The following is a 22,834-nucleotide window of genomic DNA, read 5'->3' as shown; positions in this document are numbered from 1 at the left end:
CTTGCAATGGCTAGTTCATTGCATGCAATGCTATTAATTAGCAAATAAACATTGGTGACCCCAGGAGGAAATCGTGCTAAGCGCGTGGACCTATGCAGAATGAGTATCAACCAATGGATAATGGAGTTTAATTGTTAAACAATAGCAATTTTGTCTCATGCAAGAGCCTGGCTAGTACTCCAAGGAACCGCACCACGCGAGCGTTCGCAACTGCCACGTTCGGGTTGCGCTTGGCTCTTCGCCTCTTCGAGAAGACGAACAATGATGTTACTCCTACTTCTACAGTATCAAATCCACTGCTGCATGTCCGTCCACCTCGTGCGGGAGGGATAGCGTGTAGCGAAAGCTTCTACTTACTGCTCCTGCCTTTGCGTCTATGACAGGTGGGCCCAACAGGTGGTTGGCCCTCCTGTCATGCAGCCAAAGGCAGGTGCAGTTAAGGCACCGGAGCTCAGTCCGCGAGGGAGAGGGCGTTGTAGTAATCAAATTTCTCGGTCTTGTACGAGTTGACGCAACACATCAAAGCATTGCACTCAATATAAGTCTTTTTACACATTTCAAATGGGCTACTTCGTATGTAGGAGTAGACATATTCTGCTTCGTATGTAGTCACTTGTTGCAATCTCTAAAAAGACTTATATTTGGAAACGAAGGGAGTACAACGCATGCATGCATGCCATGACTTTCCTTTTGATACTTGCATGTGTTGATTTGATGCACCTTGCCAAATTTTGACTATAAATTTAACTAACCTAATTTTCATGCATGTCACAAAAAACTACGGGGCTGTTTGGATTGTGACTATGTTTGTCTTATGTTGCCACATTATTTTTCCCACACTTGCCACACTTGCCTAACCTGAGTTGCTCAAATTGTTAGACACACTTTGGCTTGCCTAAAGGAATCTTGCCACAATTTTTGTGTCTATGTCATGTGGGGTTCACTGCTAATAAAAAAATTCTTGTCTTAGGTGTGGCTTATAAAAAAGACTTATATTTAGGAATGGAGGGAGTACAAAATATAAATAATAATGCATGTTGGGGCAACCCACGTTTCTGCTAATTTTAGCCGTGGGCTTGTTCACAATTTTTACGAGGGGTTGGCTGTTCATTTAATGGAGGGACTTGTAGTACCAGACTTGAACGATACAAAGTGCGACCTGGCACACCGTAACACCACTTGGAACAAGCGGGTAGCTATCTCAAAAAACAATCAACAACTAAAAAAACCGCGACCTGGCATGTAGTAGTACACAATTTTAAACGATTGTTTTGATGAAGTGAAAAGGAAAACTACCCCACTACGTATATATAGGCTGGAGCCTCCGCGCTTGCTTGCTAGGGTTGCTTTATTCACACACTCTCATCCTCTCCAGATCTAAACAAGATAGGGGTAGTAACACTGTCTTTCTCCCTTCAAAAAACACTGGCTTTCTATCCTCACCACTGGTTATAGATCCGGACGTATCCCCCTCCGCCGGTGAAGGGGAGGAGGGGCAGCATTTAGGCCGTCGTCGAAAGTGAGGGAGGAGACCCACTGCCGGCCGCACCATTATCTCTGGCCGAGCGCCGGCGCGGGAGGTCCTCCGATCCCTTCGTCGTTGCCTGTGGGCGGATCCGGCCTCCCGCCGCCCACCTATCCACATCCCGATGACCTTCAGGTATATCTTTGTTCAAAACCGCCTTAGCTCTACTTCCCCAGCTCGCTACGTCGCTGCATGTGCATCATTTTCTACCTCTCAGCCCCTCTCGATCGGATGGTCCAACGTCACATATTTTTTTCTTCTATTGTTAGAGGTAAAGCTACTTCATGGAGTCGAATCTTGTACTCCCTCCGTCCGAAAATACTTGTCATTGAAATGGATGTATCTAGATGTATTTTAGTTCTAGACACATCCATTTTGATGACAAGTAATTCCGGACGGAGGGAGTACTTGGTTCAAACAAGAAATAAAGTGGGGGTGGGGGAATTTAGTATGTACATTGGACTTCGTACAAACAGGAAGGAAAGGGGGTGAAAGTAGTACAGACTGGTCATCCAACCGGTCTCTTGGTCGAAAAGGGAAATATAGGGGTAACGCTGTACACAGTGGTATGACCAGGACTAGATTTGCTATCCACACATACGAGTAGGTGGCTAGAGTGAACAAAAATGGGACCAACCCAGATATGTTTCTTGGATGTTTGTTTCTTGGGGCAACAAACTATGAATCACCACTTTACGCCCCTGTTTACGTACATGGTGCTGGACTGCTGGTGCACCCACTGTCCCATGCCCTTATACCAAATATTTAGGCTCCGTTCGGAATAAAGGGGCAGAAAACATAGGTCTTGATGAAAATAGAGGAATAGGAAAGGAATGTAGGTATAAAACTATGGAACAGCGAACCGGAGGAAACTCTCAAGAGAATGTGTTCGGATAGACTACGAAATGTACAGATTTGTTTTTTTAGAGTAGCATGCTTGGCAGTATGAGATGCCATTTGTTTATTCAGCTGCACAGTGACTACTCTTGTCCTCACCTCACGTACCACACATAGGTTGATTTTTTTATTCCGGCAACACAGCACAGTAACCTGTCTAACGCATGGCAGCGAGCGCCTGCCTCGGGCTTCCGCCTAAAAAATGAGCAGCGCGTGGATGTTTCTAATCCTATGGAATCAGTACTGCTAGACCAGCTTTCCTATGAAACACTATTCACCTTTCCCATGTTCCGAACGGTTGGAAGGGAAAGAATACCATAGGAATTGTGTTGCTATGAAAATCCTGCACCAAACATGTGAACCGAACGCAGCCTTAGCAGTTCTTAATCTAATGTCCCTGGTAAAAATGAAGCCATGCCACTGTTATAAGCCATGACAAGTTTAGCCAAATGTTTTTGCCTGTAATTGTTTGAGACTCTGACTGTTTCCTCTGTGCCTTTTTGTGCAAACAGGGATATCCAATTCACCTGGTTGCTGTTGTGACCTTTTGGTGCACTGCACAAAACTCTTCTTAAAAGAAGTGACTTTTGTGATGTTTAACTGGAATGTCAGAATGGAACAGTTGGTTCATTTTGGTGGAACTGCACAAAGGGAGATCTGTGTTCCAATCCTCATCATCCATATTGGCGCCATAACCTTCCTTTAGGTAAGAATGATATTTAATGCATGTGTCCATCTCTATTTTCCGACTGCCATGAGAAAATAATGTTGTTTTTTACTAGTACACTTGTACTCCCTCACTGACAAAACCAATTCTTAATTAGAAGGCCAATCATGTACTTGGTTTCACCAACTGGTGAGGAGAAAGAGAAACAGAGCATGAAGAGGAAGAAGAAGAAGAATAAACAGTGCCAAGGCGATCTTGCTGAAGCCAGAGGCCTCACTCGAGGCCATTCAAGGGCTCCGGCAACGACTAACTTACATGTGAGATGATCCTCCAGGGAGCCCTTCCACTTTTGCTGTCTCACTTAATTAATTAGGAGTACTTAAGTACCACTAATTTATTACTGCCTAATTTTCCTGTTGGAGTTAAACAAATCTTTAGTAGGACCCTATGCTGAATCATGTACGTGTGTATGTTTGTCTATGGAGGTGAATCATGTGGTGGAGCAGGGAGGGAATATTATTAGTGTCATGACATAATAGTGCTATTGTTTTGCATGTCAATTTATTGCCATTGGTTCAATGAGGCAGTGTTTTGCGTATTGTCCATCATGAATTTAATGCTACTGTTTGAGCAATATGCTAATGTCTTCCTATCCTTTCTCACTAAGCTAATGAAGGTTTCACCTTGTTCCTACTTGTGCAAATAGGGATCATGTTGTGCCAATCATACATTAGTGGAATTATACAAGACAATACAATGAACTGTATCCCAGCCAGTGCTTTAACTCTGCTGGAAGTTCTTGATAATCTTTCGATATAATCTCAGCACTGGTAAACAAGAGTGATTTCAACCATACATTTGAAGTGCACAAAAATATATACTATTGTGTGATTCCAGTGAGTGCTTTATCATCTCTTATGGGACTACATGAATAAGCTTTTTTTTCTCAGGTTGGTACGGGCCTAAGGCCTTCATCCATATTAGTTTGCTGTCATCTCTATTTGTATCGTGCTACTGTCATGAGAAACTCCTTTATCTTTGCACGTTAAAGTTTTGCAACCTATGATAAATGGCATTGCTTTGAGTGTTGAGTTGAGCTAATTGGCACTGATTAAATAAACTAATACCTCTCTTTATGCAAGACTACTATGTTGCTAACTTTACCCATTAAGATAATGAGGGTGCTTCTATTTGTTAGTGTATGTTTCATCAACTAGTCCCACTATTACAGTAATCTCACTCTCCCAATATATGTGCCAACAGGGATGCTCGATTTTGGTGGAACTGCACAAAAACTTTGGATGCTTCATTGCCTCGACAACTTCCGTCCTTTCCTGTTAGTCGCTAATCTCCGCTTGCTTTCTTCCTTTCCTGTCAGTCGCTTGGCTTATCTCGGCTTCCAGTCAAAGGAAATAGTAATTGATATGCTACCTCACACAGGTTGTACTGGTCTTTATCCTGATTATTGTGCCTGTCATATGTATTGGTAATTTGGTATTGTGCTACTGTTTGCCGATTTCATAAAGGAGTAATTTGGAGCCTGAAATCGCAGGCAAATCATTACATCGGGTGATTTCAGTAGAACTGCACAAAATGATCAGATGGACAGGTACTTATGTTGTTGCTATGTACTCCAAAGTTCACTCAGACAAGCATCAATGTTGACAAGAAGTGCCTATATTCATTCGAGTATCAACCGGCGTCAACCAATTGTCAAACTCCAAGTATTAGGAGAGTGAACGCCAAAAATATTGCTTGGTGCATAGCCCAGAAAAACGTAGTCCAGTCTTTGGTCCCAACTTGTGCCTTTTGGTTATCGGCACATATGGTAGCGAACTATATGGCATGGAGTCTAAAGATTCCAGACAAGTTGGTTGACGCGTATATTCATCTGGCACTTAATCAGTCTGCACGCCAAGGATGCTCCATTTCAGTTGAACTGCACAAAATTTTTGGGTGGTTCATTTTCTCAACCGCCTCCTTTCTCGTCTGCAATGTAGAATTTTGGCGAGATACAGGACCAGGATGAGCCAGTAAACTAGTTGGACGAAAGTAGTGGCCAAGTTGCTCAAACCTCCCTCGGCACGAGGCCACTATTTGAGGATAAACCTACAAGCAAAGTTCAGATTGTCTGTGCTGCCTCTTATGTACTCGAAAGTTTACTCGTACAAGAACTAATTTTAGCAAGAAGTACCTCCGATTGAACACCATTTACCAGTCTGTACCCTAGGTAATTAAAGTTCGTCCATGGATCATATTGGCTATCATCTCAATCATTTGGATGCATAAACATACTGAAGATGTGTATATCTGAATCTTTTTGTGAATTATGTATGAATATTGTCGTGTGATCTATCAATCATTTGGATGCATAGATATGCTGAGCTTGTGTATATATGAATCTTTTGAATTGTTGATAGTGAATGTTGGCTATGAATATGAACGTGTCCTGTGAACCTGAGTTTGATATGAATGTTTACCTTTTCTGTTGTATTTGTGTGTGAACTTGTTAATATGCCTACTGTGGGGTATAAAACGCAGGTCTCTTATAAAAGTAATGTTGTGTCCAATTTATGTTTTCCCTTCTAACCACATTATATATATTTATATTATTACTATTATCATATATTTTATAGAGACTTATATATACATTATAAAAACATCCCACGTGTTATTAACTTATAAAAGTAAATGTTTAACAGAAGTTGGCAAGGAAAATCCTGGTTGTTTTTGACTCACAGGCAAGGAAAATCCTGGTGATTGCGTACAAAAGCTTGCGAAGATTTTAAGGACCAATTTAATAATAACGCGCTTATTTTTATTTTGAGCAATAACTCGCTAATTTCTTAATTATATATATATATATATATAATGTGCCTCTCCGGTTTATTCTTTGATATTAAATGCTCCTTCTAACATAACATTATATATATAACGAGCCCACCTAATACGTGTATTTCAAGGAAGTGCAAATGGGCTGGGATTTCTTAGAAAATATAAATGGGCCTGATTGACGCGAAATTATTTGTTCACCCAGCCTAGCAAATGGATTGTACATTCTAGAAAACATGGGTTAAATATATGCCACATTTTTGCAGGCTGACATGTGGGCCAATAGGTCGAAGCCTACGCAGGGCGTTGTCAACTTGGTCAACAAATGATTGTGTCATCCACAGCCATTGGATTTATATCCAACGGCCGGCATGCACCTTCAATCTCTCGTCTTCTTCCTCCAGCGTCGCCGGGACCGCCTGGTCCGGCCTCCGGCGGCTAGCGGCTCTGCTTAGCACGCATCGCTGCGAAGCGCTACCCCACCGCCGGCCAGGCTATCCCTCCACCCCTCGACACCTCCTGTTATTCTCCACAGACTACAGCCCCACGCCGCAACAGAACTAATTATAACCCTTCTCCTCCTCTCAATCTGCGACTCCACTGCCGCGTTTTCCCATCTCCGAGTCGTTCCCGTCCTGGGCCTCGCCGTCGTCCACCGCCTCGCTGCGTTCGGTGCGGCGTGGTCAACAAACGAGAGTCATCGGAAGAGGATTGTACGTGGAGAGCCTGACGGCTGGGACCCACGAGGTCCATGGTCGCACGCAAGGAAAGTTCCTCCTTATTAAGCTGAAAAAATGTTTCCTCCACCTGACAGCTGGGACCCATGGCACGGTGTGGTCAACGTGGTCAACAACCGAGAGTCATCGGAAGATGACTGTACGTGAGAGGCTGACAGTGGGGACGCACCACGCCCATGGACGCATGCATGCAACGGAACGCGGCGAGGTCAACGTGGTCAAGAAACGACTTCCATCGGAAGTATACTATACGTGGAGAGTCTCAGCTGGGTCCACGGCCGCAGCAAGTGCCTCCTTATTACGCGGAAAATAATGATTCCTCCAACTGACAGCAGGGACCCACTGGACGGGCCACCATATTTTGCGAAAAAAACGTTTGCCCCCTGACTGCTGGGACCCACCTGACGGGCCACCGTATTTCGCGAAAAAACGTTCCCCCCGCTGTCAGCTCGGACCCACCGGAAGTGCCTTCTTATTACGCACAAAAAATGAATACTCCCCCGGCGAGCTAGGACCCACCTTGGTGGGAGGCTGACTTGTGGACCTACTAAGTTGACGGGGACGAAGGGCTTTGTCAACTTAGTCAATATGAACAATTCTAGCTCCAGTGACCGTACGATGTCCATCCAACGGCCGTAGTGCTTCTTCAACCTCTGGTCTTCTTGCTCCAGCCGCCCAAAGCAGCGCCAGTCATGCCGCATGCTCCTGCCTCCCGTGGCCGGCTGTGTTGCCGCGGAGGCCTCACCGCCCCCTACTATTCCCACCGCTGGCCAGGCCCTGCGGCGACGGCAGCCTCACACCGCAGCCGAACCAGTGAACCCTCGTACTCCTCTCCGCACGGGCTTCCACTGCCGCGTCTTCCCCGGCTCCGTGTCGTCCCCTTCCTAGGCCTCGCCGTCATCCACCGCCGTGGTGCTCTCCGTGCGGCGTGGTCAACGTGGTCAAGGAACGACTTCCATCAGAAGAGTACTGTACGTGGAGAGGCTGACAGCTGGGTCCACGGCCACAGCCCAGTTTTTTTGTGATTTGCCAAGTAAGTCGCTTTGTCAGGCCTGTTGGGCTGCAAATCTTTCAAGACGAGGAGAGCTTTCATTCGGCTGGCCCAGAAAATGGCCCATCAGTAATAAGAAATAGGCTGTACATTTTTAAAACACATCAAACCGGGAATTAGTTTCAAATATCTTTTTTTTCATTTCGAGATTTTAAATTACATTAATTTTTATGTGTGGAGAATTTGTTGGATTTTATATTGATATACATTTATTTTTAAAATCAGTTTGAATGTGAGTCGAAATTTCGGGATTAAAAACAGTTCGGACCGCACCGAAATATGCAAAATTTCGTATAATTTTTTAACCGTGGCCACAATATGGGTTGTAATGCTAACAAAAAGAATATGGGCTCCAAAAAACCTTAATAATTAGCAAATGGGCTGTAAATTATTAGAAATAATGGCAGATGGGCTGTATGTTGTTTTCCACATATTTGAGGCTTTCCTAAAAATAGGTTGACGCACAAGCAGTGACTGTTGGATGGCCATCCAACGGCCGTCGTGCTTCTTCAATCTCTGCTCTTCCTGATCCAGCCGCTCAAACAAGCGCCGGCGGGACTGCCCACTCCCTCCTCCCCGCGGCCGGCTCTGCTGCCGCGCAGGCCTCACCGCCCCACCGTACTCCCATCGCTGGCCTAGCCATCCCTCTACTCACCCACACCTGTTGTTATTCTCCGGCGGCGGCAGACGAACCAGTAAACCCTCGTACAGTCGTACTCCCCTCCGCGTGGGAAACAACTGCCGAGTCTTCCCTGCCTCCGTGTCGTTCCCTTCCTAGGGCTCGCCGTCGTCCACCGCCCTGGTGCTCTCGGCGCGGCCTGGTCAACGTGGTCAACGACCGACATGCATCTGAAGTGGACTGTACGTGGAGAGGCCGACAGCTGGGTCCACGGCCGCACGCAAGGAAATGCTTCCTTATTATGCGCAAAATAATGATTCCTCCACCTGACATCAGGGACCCACCGAAAGGGCCTCTGCATTTTGCGAAAAAAACGTTACCACCGCTGACAGCTCGGACACACCAGCTATATCTTCGCACGCAAGGAAGTGCCTCCTTATTACGCACAAAAAAATGAATACTCCCCCTGTTAGCTGGGACCCAGTATAGTGGCAGGCTGACTTGTGGGCCTACTAAGTTGACGGGGACGGAGGGCTTTGTCAACTTAGTCAATATGCACGATTCTAGCTCCAGTGACCGTACGATGTCCATCCAACGGCCATAGTGCTTCTTCAACCTCTGGTCTTCTTGCTCCAACCGCCCAAACCAGCGCCGGTCGTGCCTCGTGCTCCTGCCTCCCGTAGCCGGCTGCGATGCGGCGGAGGCCTCACCGCCCCCCTACTACTCCCACCGCTGGCCAGGCCATCCCTCTACTCACCCACACCCCCTGTTATTCTGCGGCGACGGCAGCCTCACACCGCAGCAAACCAGTGAACCCCCGTACTCCTCTACGCGTGGGCATCCACTGCCGCGTCTTCCCCGGCTCCACGTCGTCCCCTTCCTAGGCCTCCCCATCGTCCATCGCCCTGATGCTCTCGGCGCGGCGTGGTCAACGTGGTCAAGGAACGGCTTCCATCGGACGTGGATTGTACGTGAAGAGGCTGACAGCTGGGTCCACGGCCGCAGCAAGGAAGTGCCTCCTTATTACGTGCAAAATAATTATTCCTCCACCTGACAGCGGGGACCCATCGGACGGGCCACCGTATTACGCGAAAAAAAGTTTGCCCCTGACTGCTGGGACCCACCAGCTACATCTTCGCACGCAAGGAAGTGTGTCCGGGCAAAAAAAACGATTCGCCCACTTGACTGCTGGGACCCACCAGCTACATCTTCGCAGGCAAGGAAGTGCCTGACAGTCGAGACCCACCTGGTCTAAGCGTACGTAGCGTTGTCATTCTGGTCGCGATAGTGTACGTACATATATACTGATGGATGTAGAGGCGCGCACGTGTCGTAGTAGAGGCGCGTACGTGTCGTAGTAGAGGCGCGCACGTAGCATGTACACATACGTACAGCGGCCAGGGTGCAAGAAAGAAAATACGGCCACGTATGTGTACATACGGGCGGGGTCTCGAACGCCTACTCGCGCATACGTACGGCCAGGGCTCGTGTACATGGCTGGGTCGGAACGGAGAAACAGCGTCATCGTCGTGTTCATGGGGAGGCAACGGAATGCGTCGTGTTCATGGGGAGGCAACGGAATGCGTCGTGTTCATCGGGAGGCAACGGAACGCGTGGGAGCCAACCGGCTGGGTCGGAACGGAATGCGTGGTCGTGTTCATCGGGAGGGCTTGGACAGAACAGGCGATGGAAACGAGGCCTGGCGTACCGCACAACGGAGGAAACGTACCTCCTACGTTTGGAACGGGGTCCTGTTGATCGGGAGGGGTGTGGCGTACTGCAAAACGGAGGAAACGGACCTCCTACGGTCGAAACGGGGGTCCTGTTGATCGGGAGGGGTGTGGCGTACCGCAAAACGGACGAAACGGACCTCCTACGGTCGAAACGGGGGTCCTGTTCATCGGGAGGGGTGTGGTGTACCGCAAAACGGGACTCCATGGGATACTGTTCATCTCCACCATCGACCTCCTCCAGCCTCCACGGGCTCCTGTTCATCCAGCCTCCACCGCGCGCTACTCCACTGGCTACTGTTCAACCACCCCTCCACGGGCACCCCTCCAGCGTCTACTGTTCATCCAGCCCTCCACACCACGGGGTCCTGTTCAATCACCCCTCCACGGGCACCCCTCCACCATCTACTGTTCATCCAGCCCTCCACCACACCACGGGGTCCTGTTCATCCAGAGGCAACGCCACCGCTCACTGTTCATCCAAACCCCCCCCCCCCCCCGCAACGCTCACTGTTCATCCCAGAGGCAGCATCGATCGGCTTTAGTTAGCAGCAGTAGCGAAGGAATCGCTCGATCGGGTTCAGTTAATAGCCATCGATCGATCGCTCGGGTTCAGTAACGCGTAGCCTGCAGTGCAATCGCTCGGGTTCAGTTAGAGCCCAACGCCTCGCTCGGGTTCAGTTAGAGCCAACGTCTCGCACACACGCGCGTACGTGTATGAGAGAAACACACATCGCTCGGCCCCTGACCTCCCACCGTAACCGGGAACTCCCCGAAATTTGCCTCGCCCTCGCTTCTACCACAGTTTTTTCCGTCATGGACGGCCCAAAGAATGTCATGCAGCTGCGTCTCCGGCCCGCCCAGGACGAAAAGCCCATTTTCTGTCATGATTTTTTGTCATAGAAGTAGGAGCCCACCACATCTATGATGATACCGGGTTTTGTCACAATTATCGTCATAGAAGTGTCATATGTATGACAGAAAAAAAAATCGTTCGGCCCAAAATGTCACGGATGTGTCTTTTTTTTGTAGTGGTTGACTTGCCATCTAGCCAATGGTCAACCCAAAATCTGCAAGTATGACCATCCCCAAGGGTCCAGGCAGTGGAGGCCCTGAAGGTAGCCTGGACTTCGGGGCAACTTAGCATGTGAAGGTGATGCCATGGTCGCGAGGGGTCGGTGGTCCCGTGGTAGCACACGACATCGCCATCGTGTCCCATGGCACCAACATTGCATCGTCATGGTCAGCCACTTGTAGCACCTACCAACCATGCTTGCAAAGTCACCGGCTCACGGTCCAAGCATCACAACTCACTGGTTCCAACAAAAAAGTCCATCATACGACGCTCAGAGAATTCAGTTGCATCCCCGGTAGTCGTCCATCCAAGCAACAAAGTTCGTCGATTTCCGCAAAAATGGTTCGCCGGCTGCAACTAAGTTAGTTGTGAGTCCCAACAAAAAAAAAGGTTTGCGGTTCCTACCGCAACTCAGGTCACAGCTTCAATAGTCCCCGTCCGAACAAGAAAGTTCACTGGTTCCAACAATATGGTTCGCCGGTTGCAGCTTCAATAGTCGCCAGTCCCAACAAAAGCGGTTTGGCGTTCCGAGCACTGTGGCATGCCGGTTGCAGCTTTGATAATCGTTGGTCTTAGCAAAAAAGTTCGTCGGTTCCAGCAGCTCGTCACGTACTCCATTGCAGCTTGCTGCTACGAGGTTCCTAGCTTGTTGCGATCACCGTTTTAGAACGTGACGGCTGTATCTATAGCACGCAGTCACGCCCATCACAACACCCTGTTCCCGCCATTGTAGCACGCGGCCATCAAGGTTCCAACACGTGCTCGACGTGGTCCCAGCATGTGCCTTGTAGCACTGTCGCCCCTCCACCCCCCCCCCCCCGGTTGTTGCAGCATGCGGGCCTGCGCCGGCTCGACCGGGGGAATGGGTGGGCGACAACAGTTGATGTGAGGATTGAGGACCATGGTGAAGTGCAGCGCCGCTGATTTTGGGGGAGAGACGAAGAGAACCGTGTGAAGGAAGTAAACGGTGCAAGAGGATAAGGTGGAGTGGGACATGGGGAGTCACAGGTTGAGAGGATAAGGTTGTGCCTCAAAATACATGCGTTGATGAAATCCTGGCGAAAACACATAAAAGGGTGCATGAACGCGGTAAAATCCGAAAAATTCTAACACTAAGGTGCAAAACAAAAGATGTAAATTGATGAAATTGGACACATCAGTGCTCCATCGGGTGCCAGGCCGCGCCTTTGGGGCCCAACCTTCCCTGCTCCAAATTTTCCCCTTTATTCCATGTCAGCAGGAAACCACCCGAAGTACGTAGCAGGAGGGACTGAACTTATCTGGTTTTAAAGTTGAGGAACTAAAATTTGCTTGTTTTAAAATTTGATGGACTAAGATTTGCTAGTTTGTGGGTTAAGAGAACATTTCTATACTTTGAAAAAAGTTGAAAGACGAAAAATATACTTTCCGCATAAATAATGAATTACCCTAGGAACGACAAACCTATACTCCCTATATAAAAGCTTTTATATTCTTTATAGAGGAAGTACGAAGCAAAACCAAAATCATTCTATGAAAGGAGCTAGTTAGATGGGCTGAATACGTACGTGTTCACACCCACCAATTAACCAGAGAATTCACGAAGCATATGCATACAATTGTCCGTGTATTGCAGGAAATCTTCTGTTAGGCCTTTCTAACAATGCAGTGGCCGATTGCTTAGTTTCCGCTTATCCTTCATGGATGCCCATGTGAGAAAAATCAGCGGCTCAACAATGTAGGAGTTTCTTATATGTCTCCTTAAATCTAAGTGAAATCTAGAAACTATTTTGTTATAGGAAATCCACAAACTTTTTGTGCTTCTAAGTTTGCATATATCGATCCTGCTTAAAAGATCCGCCAAAAATACACATGGGCATCAATGGAGGATAAGCGGAAACTAAGCAATCGTCCGTGTATTTTGGAGTGCACCAAGAACACAACTTCATCTCGCAACGTGATTACTTTGTTGTACATGCCGCGTTTGTGTATGTAGTTGTGTTCTTGGTGCACTCCAAAATACACATGGTACCTTTATGAATCTTTATATAAGAACAATCTCATGCATTTTAAATGAAGGAACTATGAAAATCTACCGATTCAAAAATTTAAGCCGTATTCAAAGAAAATAAAACTAGAGTTTGCAGGATGAAGAGAAATTGGGCACGTGAGGGTTGCTAGCTTGTTCCTAACACAAAATCTGAAGGACCAGCTACTTTCCGTGCTCAGCAACAGTAGCCTCCTCGTTGCCAGTTCACGCAAAAGAAAAAGAAAAAAAAAAACCTCCTCGTCGCCAGCTTCTATTGAGCTCCAATGCCTTCACCTTGCATGGTGCAAGTAGGAGCGGCTGCTCCGCTGCTGCCTTGTCCTGCATGTCAGCAGTGGCGGAGCCAGAAAAAATGTATGACCAGGGCCGACTTAGCATGGCAACACTTTTGTACACAAAAATTTTCAAAAATAGAAACTGAAACTGATGTAATAGCAAAATATTTCTCCATTGATTATACCACCATTCATTTTCCATAACAAAAGGATATTGTTGAATTGCACATCACACAGAAGAAAAATCTAGAAAATAGAAATACAGAGGAACTAACTTGTTTCAACTAAATTGCACTCGACGTGGTGATTCATCGAACTCATATATAACTGCATCTATTGATATTCCAACTGCAATCTCCTTTTCAATATAAATTACGAAGCAATCCCTTAGTAATTCATCTTCCATTTTATTCCGAAGCCTTGTCTTCACAAGTTTCATTGCAGAAAATGCACGTTGTGTCGTTGCAGTTGAAACCGGTAAAGTAAGTACAAGTCGAATCAATCTGTTCATGAGGAAATAGACAAATAGTTAATACTTTTAGAAAAATAAATCATTTAATACAGCATCAGAGAACATTATATACCTGTCAATCAAGTGGTATTCATCTGATTTCCCAGTTGCTGCAAGCTGTTGACAAAGTTCAGATATCGTTGTCAAATTCTGAAACTTCGGGTTTGTGAGTATATCATTCTCATAATGCCGTAACTGACATCTCAGATTATTTCTTTCTTGTTCTTCAAAATCAGCAGGATAGAATTTTGAAGCTAGAGAACATATATTATCAATGTTAAATGAAGTGAATGCATTCTTAGGATCCAACGAAGTGGACAAAATGAGAAGCTCTATTGCTTGTTTGTTGAATCTGCAATTCAACTCATGTGCTTGTTGATCAACGGCAACCATGAAAACATCACACCGATAATGATGCTCCACTGTAGTCTCATCCTCTGCACGAGAATTAATGAAATCCACATAGAACTCGCTGAAATCTAGTATTTTAACTCCGTGTTTCCCAAAAAGAAAGCACATCAGCTTTAAGCTTGCTCCAACCATTATCTCTGAGCTCCTGAATCAATATTTTTGTAGTCTTAACATCATCCATGGCATTTACAATATCTTGAGATTTCTTTTGCAACTTTTTGCATAGCATGTCTGTGATCCCCATAAGTTCTTTCATGACATGCAAAATAAATATGAAGTCAAACGACATCATTAGCTTAACAGCACCATAGGCCTTTGCTCGTGCTGTAGGTGAACTACCTGACCCTTTGGCAGTAGCAATGCTTTTAAGTACCAAAAATGTAGGTCTGTATAATTTCAAAAGGCTGCAAACAGAAGCATAGTGAGAACTCCACCTAGTGTCACAAGGCCGCGGTAAAGTGCCAACTTGATTAGCCCCACTTCCAGTTTCAAGCTCACTTAGCTCAATCAGACGCTCCATTTCAGCAACTTGATTAGCATGTAGCTCATCACTTCTCGTACTAGAAGACACAACAGTATTGACAGCAAGAGCAAGATGGTCAAAAAAGTTGTGCACATCAGCTACTTCTTTAGATGCAGCAACTAGAGCAAGCTGCAATTGATGAGCAAAACAATGGATGTAATATGCATAGGGACACTCTTCCATGAACTTGTCTTGTAGTCCGTTCCACCCCCCACGCATGTTACTAGCACCATCGTATCCTTGTCCACAGATATTGTGCACATCTAACTGATATTGAGCCAAAACAGAAGATAACTCTTGTTTTAGAGTAGCCGAGGATGTATCTGCGACATGAACAATATCAAGAAAACGCTCCTGAGTGAAACCGGGTTTATCAACAAAACGAATAACCACTGCCATTTGCTCCCTTTTTGCTTCATCTCTTGACTCATCAACAAGCAAGCAAAACTTAGCATCACCAATTTCTTTACGAATTTCCCTTTGCACATTGGAAGCAATTATGTGCAGAATTTCTGTTTGAATTGGATGCGAGGTATACTTTGCATTCCCAGGAGCATTACCCAATACAACTGCACCAATTTCCTCATCATAAGAAGCTACCAATTTATCCATTTCAAGAAAATTGCCATGGTTTGTTGAATCAAGAGTTTCATCATGTCCTTGAAAGGGGCAAGCTTGGAATGCTAACCACCGTAGTGCATCAATTGTTACTCTCAGTCGCAACCTATTCTTCTTGATATCCTCGTCGGTTTGCTTCACCATTAACTGCTCTATTTGACATGGCTTGTCCTTGAAATTATCATGGCATTTCACAGCATAACTATGAGCAGATTTACTATCTTTCCCATGTGAGTTAAGAAAGCACATTTCTGACCATTATTTACTCTCTTCCGCTTTCTGAAACCTTGCACTATAAACACATCAGACCCTTTCTTCCCAAGTGGCTTATTACAAAACAAAAAGCATGGAAAACAATAGACTGCATCTTTCTCTGGCGAATATTCTAACCAAGGGAAGTCCTTAAACCAATGATACTGAAACCTACGTGGATGGACTGCTGCATCATCAGGAGGATACTCGTCCATTTTAAAATGATACGCCCCGTGCTTCATATATGCTGTACGTGCTTGTTCTTGATTATTAGGAGGATAATCCCGAATTTGGCACCGGATGCCCGGTTCCCTTTCTACTACCAAAACAGCAGCGGATTCATCATTGCCTCTCCCACTCTCTATCTGAACCTAAGGTGGCGTTGTTGACATCGGAACTCGAATTTCTTGTAGTGAGTCTTCTTGTTCATCCACCAAGTGAGGATCAACCAAGTTATTCTGTTCTGAGCCTTCAACTCTTCCTTTCTTCTGAAAAAAAGAATGCATTGTTTGCACATGCTTTCTTTTATTTTTGGCCATGATTAATTGATTATCCTAGCAAAGTTGAACACAATCGACTATGAGAATTTATCCTGGTTGGAGAATTAATAAGCCAAAACAAAACAAATGCCAGATCTGAAAATTAGATGTGAAGATTGAGAAAGAGGAAGAGTTTGGGGTCATGGATCTGTACCTTGCAGCGCCTAGAAGAAGAGCAGTCGGCGGCCGCGGCCAGCGAACGGGAGGGAGGGAACCAGAGAAGGGGAAGGATTTGGGGCTGGGCGGCTTCCCGGTTTGTCTCCTTGGAGGGTTCGACCAAGGGAGGGGGCCGGGGAGAAGAAATTTGGGGAAGATAAACAAGGTTGGATGCCCCCGCAGTGAGATGGAGCGATGGGCTGCCTCCTGCCTCTTTTACGTTTGCTTTGGAGCAATATAGTAATAGGAAAGAGGAAAAGTCAGGAATCTCTTTACCAATAGAATAATACTTAGGATTTACTGTGCCACCAAGTGTTGTTGCACCGGTGCTGCAGTGCACATGGGGAGGGCCACACAATGTAATAAGGAAACTGAACACTCTGCAGCCAGTAGGAAAGATGCAGCCTCGTCGAATAGCAAGCCTCGAGGGGAAGAGGAGGTCAATTCCCCAAAGAAGAAACCAACTTACAAGAGAAAGGGAGGACCGCAGCACGAAAAAGTTTATCATAGGGTTGACCCTCTGGCTCTACCAAGCCCTGCAAATATGACAAGTCCAGATGGTACTCCTACTGATATGGTGGTATTTACAGCTCAGAGAACTGATGGCTCGGGGCCAATAGATGGAGATGCGGGTGCTGGCTCGAGAGTGAAGGAACCAGAATCAAAGAAGAAGAAGCCTACCCCTCCATCCTCTGAAAATTCAGCAGTGGCTGCTGGTCAGCCCTGCCAGGAGCCATGAAATGCCTGAGTTGGAACTGCCGGGGGCTTGGGAACCACGAGGCAGTTTGGGAGCTTTGGAAATTGATGAAGCAAGAAGTGCCCACCTTGCTCTTTGTTTCAGAGACGAAGATCAGGGCTAGAAGAGTAGAGATCCTGCAACAAAGTCTTGGCTTTGCGGGATGCTTTGTGGTGGATAGTGCAGGACTAAGCGAAGGAATCGGTCTGTTCTGGTCAAGTGATGTTAAGGTTGAGTTGAAAAATTACAGTTCTGGACACATTGATGTTATGGTTCAGAAAGCTGATGTTATGGTGCGCCAAGAAAAGAACATAGACACCATAGTTGGCACTGTTTGAGAATGATGCATGCAATACCGCACCAGGCATGGATGTGCCTTGGAGATTTTAATGAAACACTGTTTGGAACTGAGCATTTCAGCACGGCTGCGAGGCCAGAAGTGCAGATGTTAGCTTTTCGGAAAGCACTGGAAGATTGTTCCCTGCAGGATCTTGGGTTCTCAGGGGTACCGTACACATGGGATAATAAGCAAGGGGGTGATGAATGTGAAAGCCCGCCTTGATCGAGGTGTAGCGAACGAGGAGTTCCTACAAAGGTTTGACCCTTTGCGTGTTCGCCATATCAGTGCGGTGGAATCAGATCACTGCTTTGTGTTGGTTGAGTCACAACAAGTGCAATATCGGGGGCCAAACTGTTTCGCTATGAACATGTTTGGCAGTCCCATGTTGAGTATGATAACTTTGTTGCTGAGGCATGGAGAAGGAACCATGCTGGACAGGGACTTGCAGGCATACAGGACACTTTGCAAAAACTCCAAAGCGATCTTGGAGCGTGGGGTGCCGGGGAGTTTGGATGTATTGCCAAAAAGGTGAAGAAACTACAAGCTAAACTTGAAATTTTGAGGAAGCAATCTATAGGCAGGGGTCCGAATGATGAAGAGAAGGCCACGATGCTGCAACTTCGTGAGGCTTTAAGCAAGAAGAAGTTTGGATGAGGCAGCGCTCTCGTGTGCCTTGGCTTCGGAAAGGTGACCGTAACATGGCTTAGTATCATGCGCAAGCGGCGCAGCGCAAACGTATGAATAGAATTTCCAATCTTCGACGGGCGGACGGATCAGTGTGTGCGTCTGAGCAAGAAGATATGGTGGAAGTGCAGTCTTTCTATCAGCATTTGTACTCTTCACAAGGTTATAATGATATGAACGAGCTGCTACAGTTTGTCCCCGAACGCGTAACGGGTGATATGAATCTATTGCTTGATAAACCCTATGAACTGGAGGGGGTCCCAACAGCCCTCTTTCAAATGTCACCATTGAAAGCTCCGGGTGTCGACGGGTTTACGGCGGGCTTCTTCCAAAGACACTGGAATATACTTCAAGGAGATTTAGTACCAGCTATTTTGGGATTTCTTAATGGAGGCGAGCTGCCTTTGGGATTCAATGACACATCGATCACACTCATACCAAAGGTACGCAACCCTCAGTGTATTGCTCAATACCGACCCATCTTGTTATGCCCGGTGCCCTACAAGATTGGGGCTAAGATGATTACTAACCGCTTAAAAGAGCTTATGGACACAGTGATCGGTGAGGAGCAAAGTGCTTTTGTCCCTGGCAGGTTGATTACTGATAATGTTGTGGTAGCGTTCGAGAGTGTCCACACAATGAGAAGGAGGAAAAGGGGGAAGAACTACTCGTGTGCTGTCAAGTTAGACATGATGAAGGCCTACGACCGAGTTCAATGGCACTACCTCGAGGCAATCATGACAAAGCTTGGTTTCAGCGGAATTTTGTCTCACTTATAATGAAGTGTGTTACTTCGGTTCGGTTTACAATAAGAGTCAATGGAGAACTTTTGCCGTACTTTACTCCGTCATGTGGTTTGCGTCAAGGCGATCCAGTATCTCCTTTTCTCTTCCTGTTATGTGCAGAAGGGCTCACATCTTAGTTGAACTCTTATGGTTCTCCGCATATTGATAGAGGCATCCGTGTGTCCGTACGAGCACCATGGGTGAGCCATTTGTTATTTGCCGATGATAGTCTTATCTTCATCAGTGCAACGCAGGAGAGCGTGGTCCGGTTGAATGAAATCTTGGTTATCTATGCATCATGCTCCGGCCAGTCGGTTAATCGAGATAAAAGTGCAGTTTTCTTTTCGCCGAATACTCCAATGGACAGAAGGCAGGAATTGAAACTGTTACTAGGCATCCAAGTGGAGGCCTTCAGTGATCGTTATCTTGGACTACCAACTGCGGTTGGGAGGATTTCTAGTGGAACTTTTGATCATATTGGTGAGCGATCGCGGAGTAAAATGAATGGTTGGGCAGCGAGACTTCGAGCTTCTGCTGGGAGAGAATCACTTATTAAATCAGTTATCCAAGCCATCCCAATGTCCAGTATGAGTTGCTTCCTTCTTACAAAAAAGGTCTGCAAAAATTTGACTGCTAGCATGGCAAAATTTTGGTGGAGTGGATCCCTCGATCGTCGGTCTTTACATTGGGTGGCGTGCGATCAACTTGCATCTTCAAAAGCTCGAGGGGGTATGGGCTTCCGCAACATGCAGCTGTTCAACCTGGCGTTGCTCGAGAAACATGGCTGGAGGTTTATTACTAACCCGGACTCGTTATGCGCCAGGGTTATCAAGGGCCGATATTTTCTCGATGGGGAGTTTATGGAGGCCACAGTGCCGAAGACGTCGTCGGCTGGCCGAAAGGTGGATTAACATTTGGCATTTGGCATGATAGACGGGACTACTATCAACATTAAAAGAGTGAGAGACGGGACTACTATCAACATTTGGCATGATAGATGGATCCCTGGTGTAGAGACTTTATCTCCCATGGTGATAGCAGGTGGGACGACGCTAGAGACAGTGGACCAGCTAATTGATATAGAGAATTGGACATGGCGTCGCGAGCTGATCCAGGATGTTTTTGCTGCACCTGATGCTGATGCTATACTCAATATTCCATTGTGTGCGGGTGGTGGCGATGATTTTCTTGCTTGGGCCCATGAAAGAAGTGGCATCTACTCTGTAAAATCGGCGTACTATGCTCTCGTGAATCAAAAAGAGCGTTCAGCTCTTGAGGAAGGGACGTCTACCGGCACCTCACAGACCGAAGAACAGATGTGGAAGTCGCTATGGAAGCTCAAGGTTTTACCGAAGGTTCGTGTATTCTGGTGGAGAGTTGTCCGCGGAATCCTTCCCGACGAATGCACCCTAAGGTACCATCATATCAAATTCATCAATCGATGTAATATTTGCTATGAGATGGATGAGCATCTAATGCACGCCTTAGTGCATTGCTCTCATGCCAAGTTGTTCTGGGAACAAGTGTTTGCAATGTTCGATCTCCGAAGGCCACGCTTGCACCCTCATACATGGGCCCGTGACATTATTTGTGATGGGCGCTTCTCGGAAGTTGAAAGGGCTCAGATGATGTCTGTGATGTGGGCTATTTGGCACTCTAGGAATAGAGTAACTCATGATGATGATCAACTTGATCTGTTTACAACAGTCAAGAGGATTCGGGAGGACTTGGCTTTGCTCGATATTCCTCTCCCACATGCTTCGGTGCTTCCAGGTTTTGGTTGGACACCTCCAGAGGAGGGGGTTGTCAAGATAAATACTGATGCGGCTATGGATATGGACCTCACTAAGGTGGGTGCGGGAGGTGTTGCACGCTCCAGAACTGCCTTGTTGGGAGCTTGGAGTAAACCCCATGTGGGGATATCTGATCCGTTCATTGGAGAGACCATGGTGCTGCGAGACGGAGTTATCTTTGCTAACCTGCGCGGTTTCTCCCATGTGATCATGAAAACAGACTGCCTGGAGATTGTTAATCTCTGGAACACTCGCCACAACAGTCTTTCTGTCGTGGCTCCTTTACTATTAGAAATTGGAGAGCTAGCTTCCACTTTTTCTTTTTTTCGATGGTCAACATGTAAACAGATCAGCCAATGTACCGGCCCACCTTTGTGCTAAACATGCATGCACACTGATGGTAACGGAAAGTTGGACTGGATCTAGACCATCCTTCCTGCTCACCAGCCTTTTGGCGGATGATGCTAGGAGTGCCTTTGTTGAATAAAAGCTCCCAGATTGGAATGCAAAAAAAAGACAACGTAATACATAGATTTGGGAACAAAAAATCGAAAATCATGTGAATTTTTTTGCATGTTGGCCCGAGCCAGGGCCCGTGCTGGCCGCCCCCTGTCTCCGCCATTGCATGTCAGGAACTGGCTAAGCTTATCACTGAATTTTAGGCCCTGTCTAGGCAGGCGTTGCCTTGGTTTTGCTCTTTTTTCTCAATAAATCAAGCAACTTTGTTTTCTTTTTCTTGGGCAATCGTCTTATGCGGTGTATTCCTTCTTTGGAGGTATTCTTATAGTGCCTATCAATGAATTTGGCAGCTCTTCAGCCTTGCCATCGGCCGCTCCTTCTGGCAACATAAAAAAAGAGTTGCAGAGATTTTGGCCATCGGCTGCTCCTTCTGAAATGGAATCACAACAACGCTCTTGTTGCCTTTTATAAAAAGAGTTGCAGAGATTCAGAGCAATTCAACTAAGGAACTAGGGTTTTTACTGCACAGGAGAAAGTATGTACTGTAGCATGCAACAGGTGACTAGGGTTACAACTCAGATTACATAAAAGACAGTCCCAACCCGGGGAAATACACTGGTGCTCTCGGGTGCGAGCGCACCCCGTTTGCAAAAATAATTTAGTAATTCAAAAAAAAGTTTAAAATTCTGAAACATTTTTGCAATCAAGCATGATCAAGTATTGAACTCGTATAAAAAGATTGCCAGAGAATGATTTTCATATCATGGGTCAAAGATTTGCCAAAAAAGATATATACTTTTTTATACTATTCATGCTATATTACCGTTATAAATTTGTCTTTTTTTGCTCCAAGTCGAGGGAAGTCATTCTTCGCCAAACTTTTTATATGAGTACAATACTTGATCATATTTGATTCCAATAAAGATTCGGAATTTTTAATTTTTTCTGGAATCACTAATTTATTTGGCACATATAATATACAATATTATAGTAATGAAGTAAATATATTAATTTTATAAATAATATATAAAATAATAATATGAATAATTATGGTATCATTATCATAATTAAATTCAAATAATATATTTATTATCGGGATATGTAACTTCCGAATGTTCGGATCTTGGGAACAGATCCGATCGCTAACTTCCTTTTTTCCACTCGAAACACTCCCTCCGTTGTTCTCTTCTCGTCTTGATCATTGCTCAGCATAAAAGGAGTAAAAAATTATTGTGCCCACCAAGGATCGAATCTAGGTTTGCTGGATTATAAATGATTCCAATAACCAACTCACCTAATATCATTTTCTTGTCTTATAAATGGAAAATTCTATTTGACCTTCTTTGAACCCCGTTGCAGCAAAAGAAAAGTTGCTCCTTTATCGTTTGTTGGCCTTCTGTAGTACATCATTTCATACTGGACTATAAATTGTGGAATTAGGCATACATACAAAAAAAATTGGTTAACTTTGATCTAAGGGAAAACAACCTGTTGAAAATATCCCCGATAGTTTGTATGTAAATGGCATGGTAATTTGCGCATAACGGAGTTGATAACTATTTGCACAAACACCATGGTAACTTTTGATTCAGA

At 45.8% G+C, this 22,834-nt stretch overlaps 1 protein-coding gene across 1 annotated transcript; it reads right to left on the bottom strand.

Annotated features, from left to right (window-relative positions):
* Positions 1–13,588: 13,588 nt before the first annotated feature.
* Positions 13,589–16,678, bottom strand: LOC109781899 (uncharacterized). The gene is made up of 3 exons (XM_020340488.4): positions 16,443–16,678; positions 14,019–16,303; positions 13,589–13,937 (listed from the first exon to the last, which is right to left on the bottom strand). The coding sequence occupies exon 2, from the start codon at positions 15,744–15,746 to the stop codon at positions 14,433–14,435; it is 1,314 nt and encodes a 437-aa protein (XP_020196077.1). The 5' UTR covers positions 15,747–16,303; positions 16,443–16,678; the 3' UTR covers positions 13,589–13,937; positions 14,019–14,432.
* Positions 16,679–22,834: the final 6,156 nt, after the last annotated feature.

The sequence above is a fragment of the Aegilops tauschii genome, chromosome 4 (genome assembly GCF_002575655.3).
Source record: "Aegilops tauschii subsp. strangulata cultivar AL8/78 chromosome 4, Aet v6.0, whole genome shotgun sequence".
In the NCBI taxonomy this organism is placed as follows: Eukaryota; Viridiplantae; Streptophyta; class Magnoliopsida; order Poales; family Poaceae; genus Aegilops; species Aegilops tauschii.
The sequence above is the reverse complement of the archived record's forward strand: the minus strand, read 5'-3'. Positions and strand labels throughout refer to the sequence as shown.

What these genes read in the sequence shown, in the direction of transcription:
- LOC109781899 (XM_020340488.4), bottom strand. Translation starts at nt 15,746, where the DNA reads ATGTGCTTTCTTAACTCACATGGGAAAGATAGTAAATCTGCTCATAGT.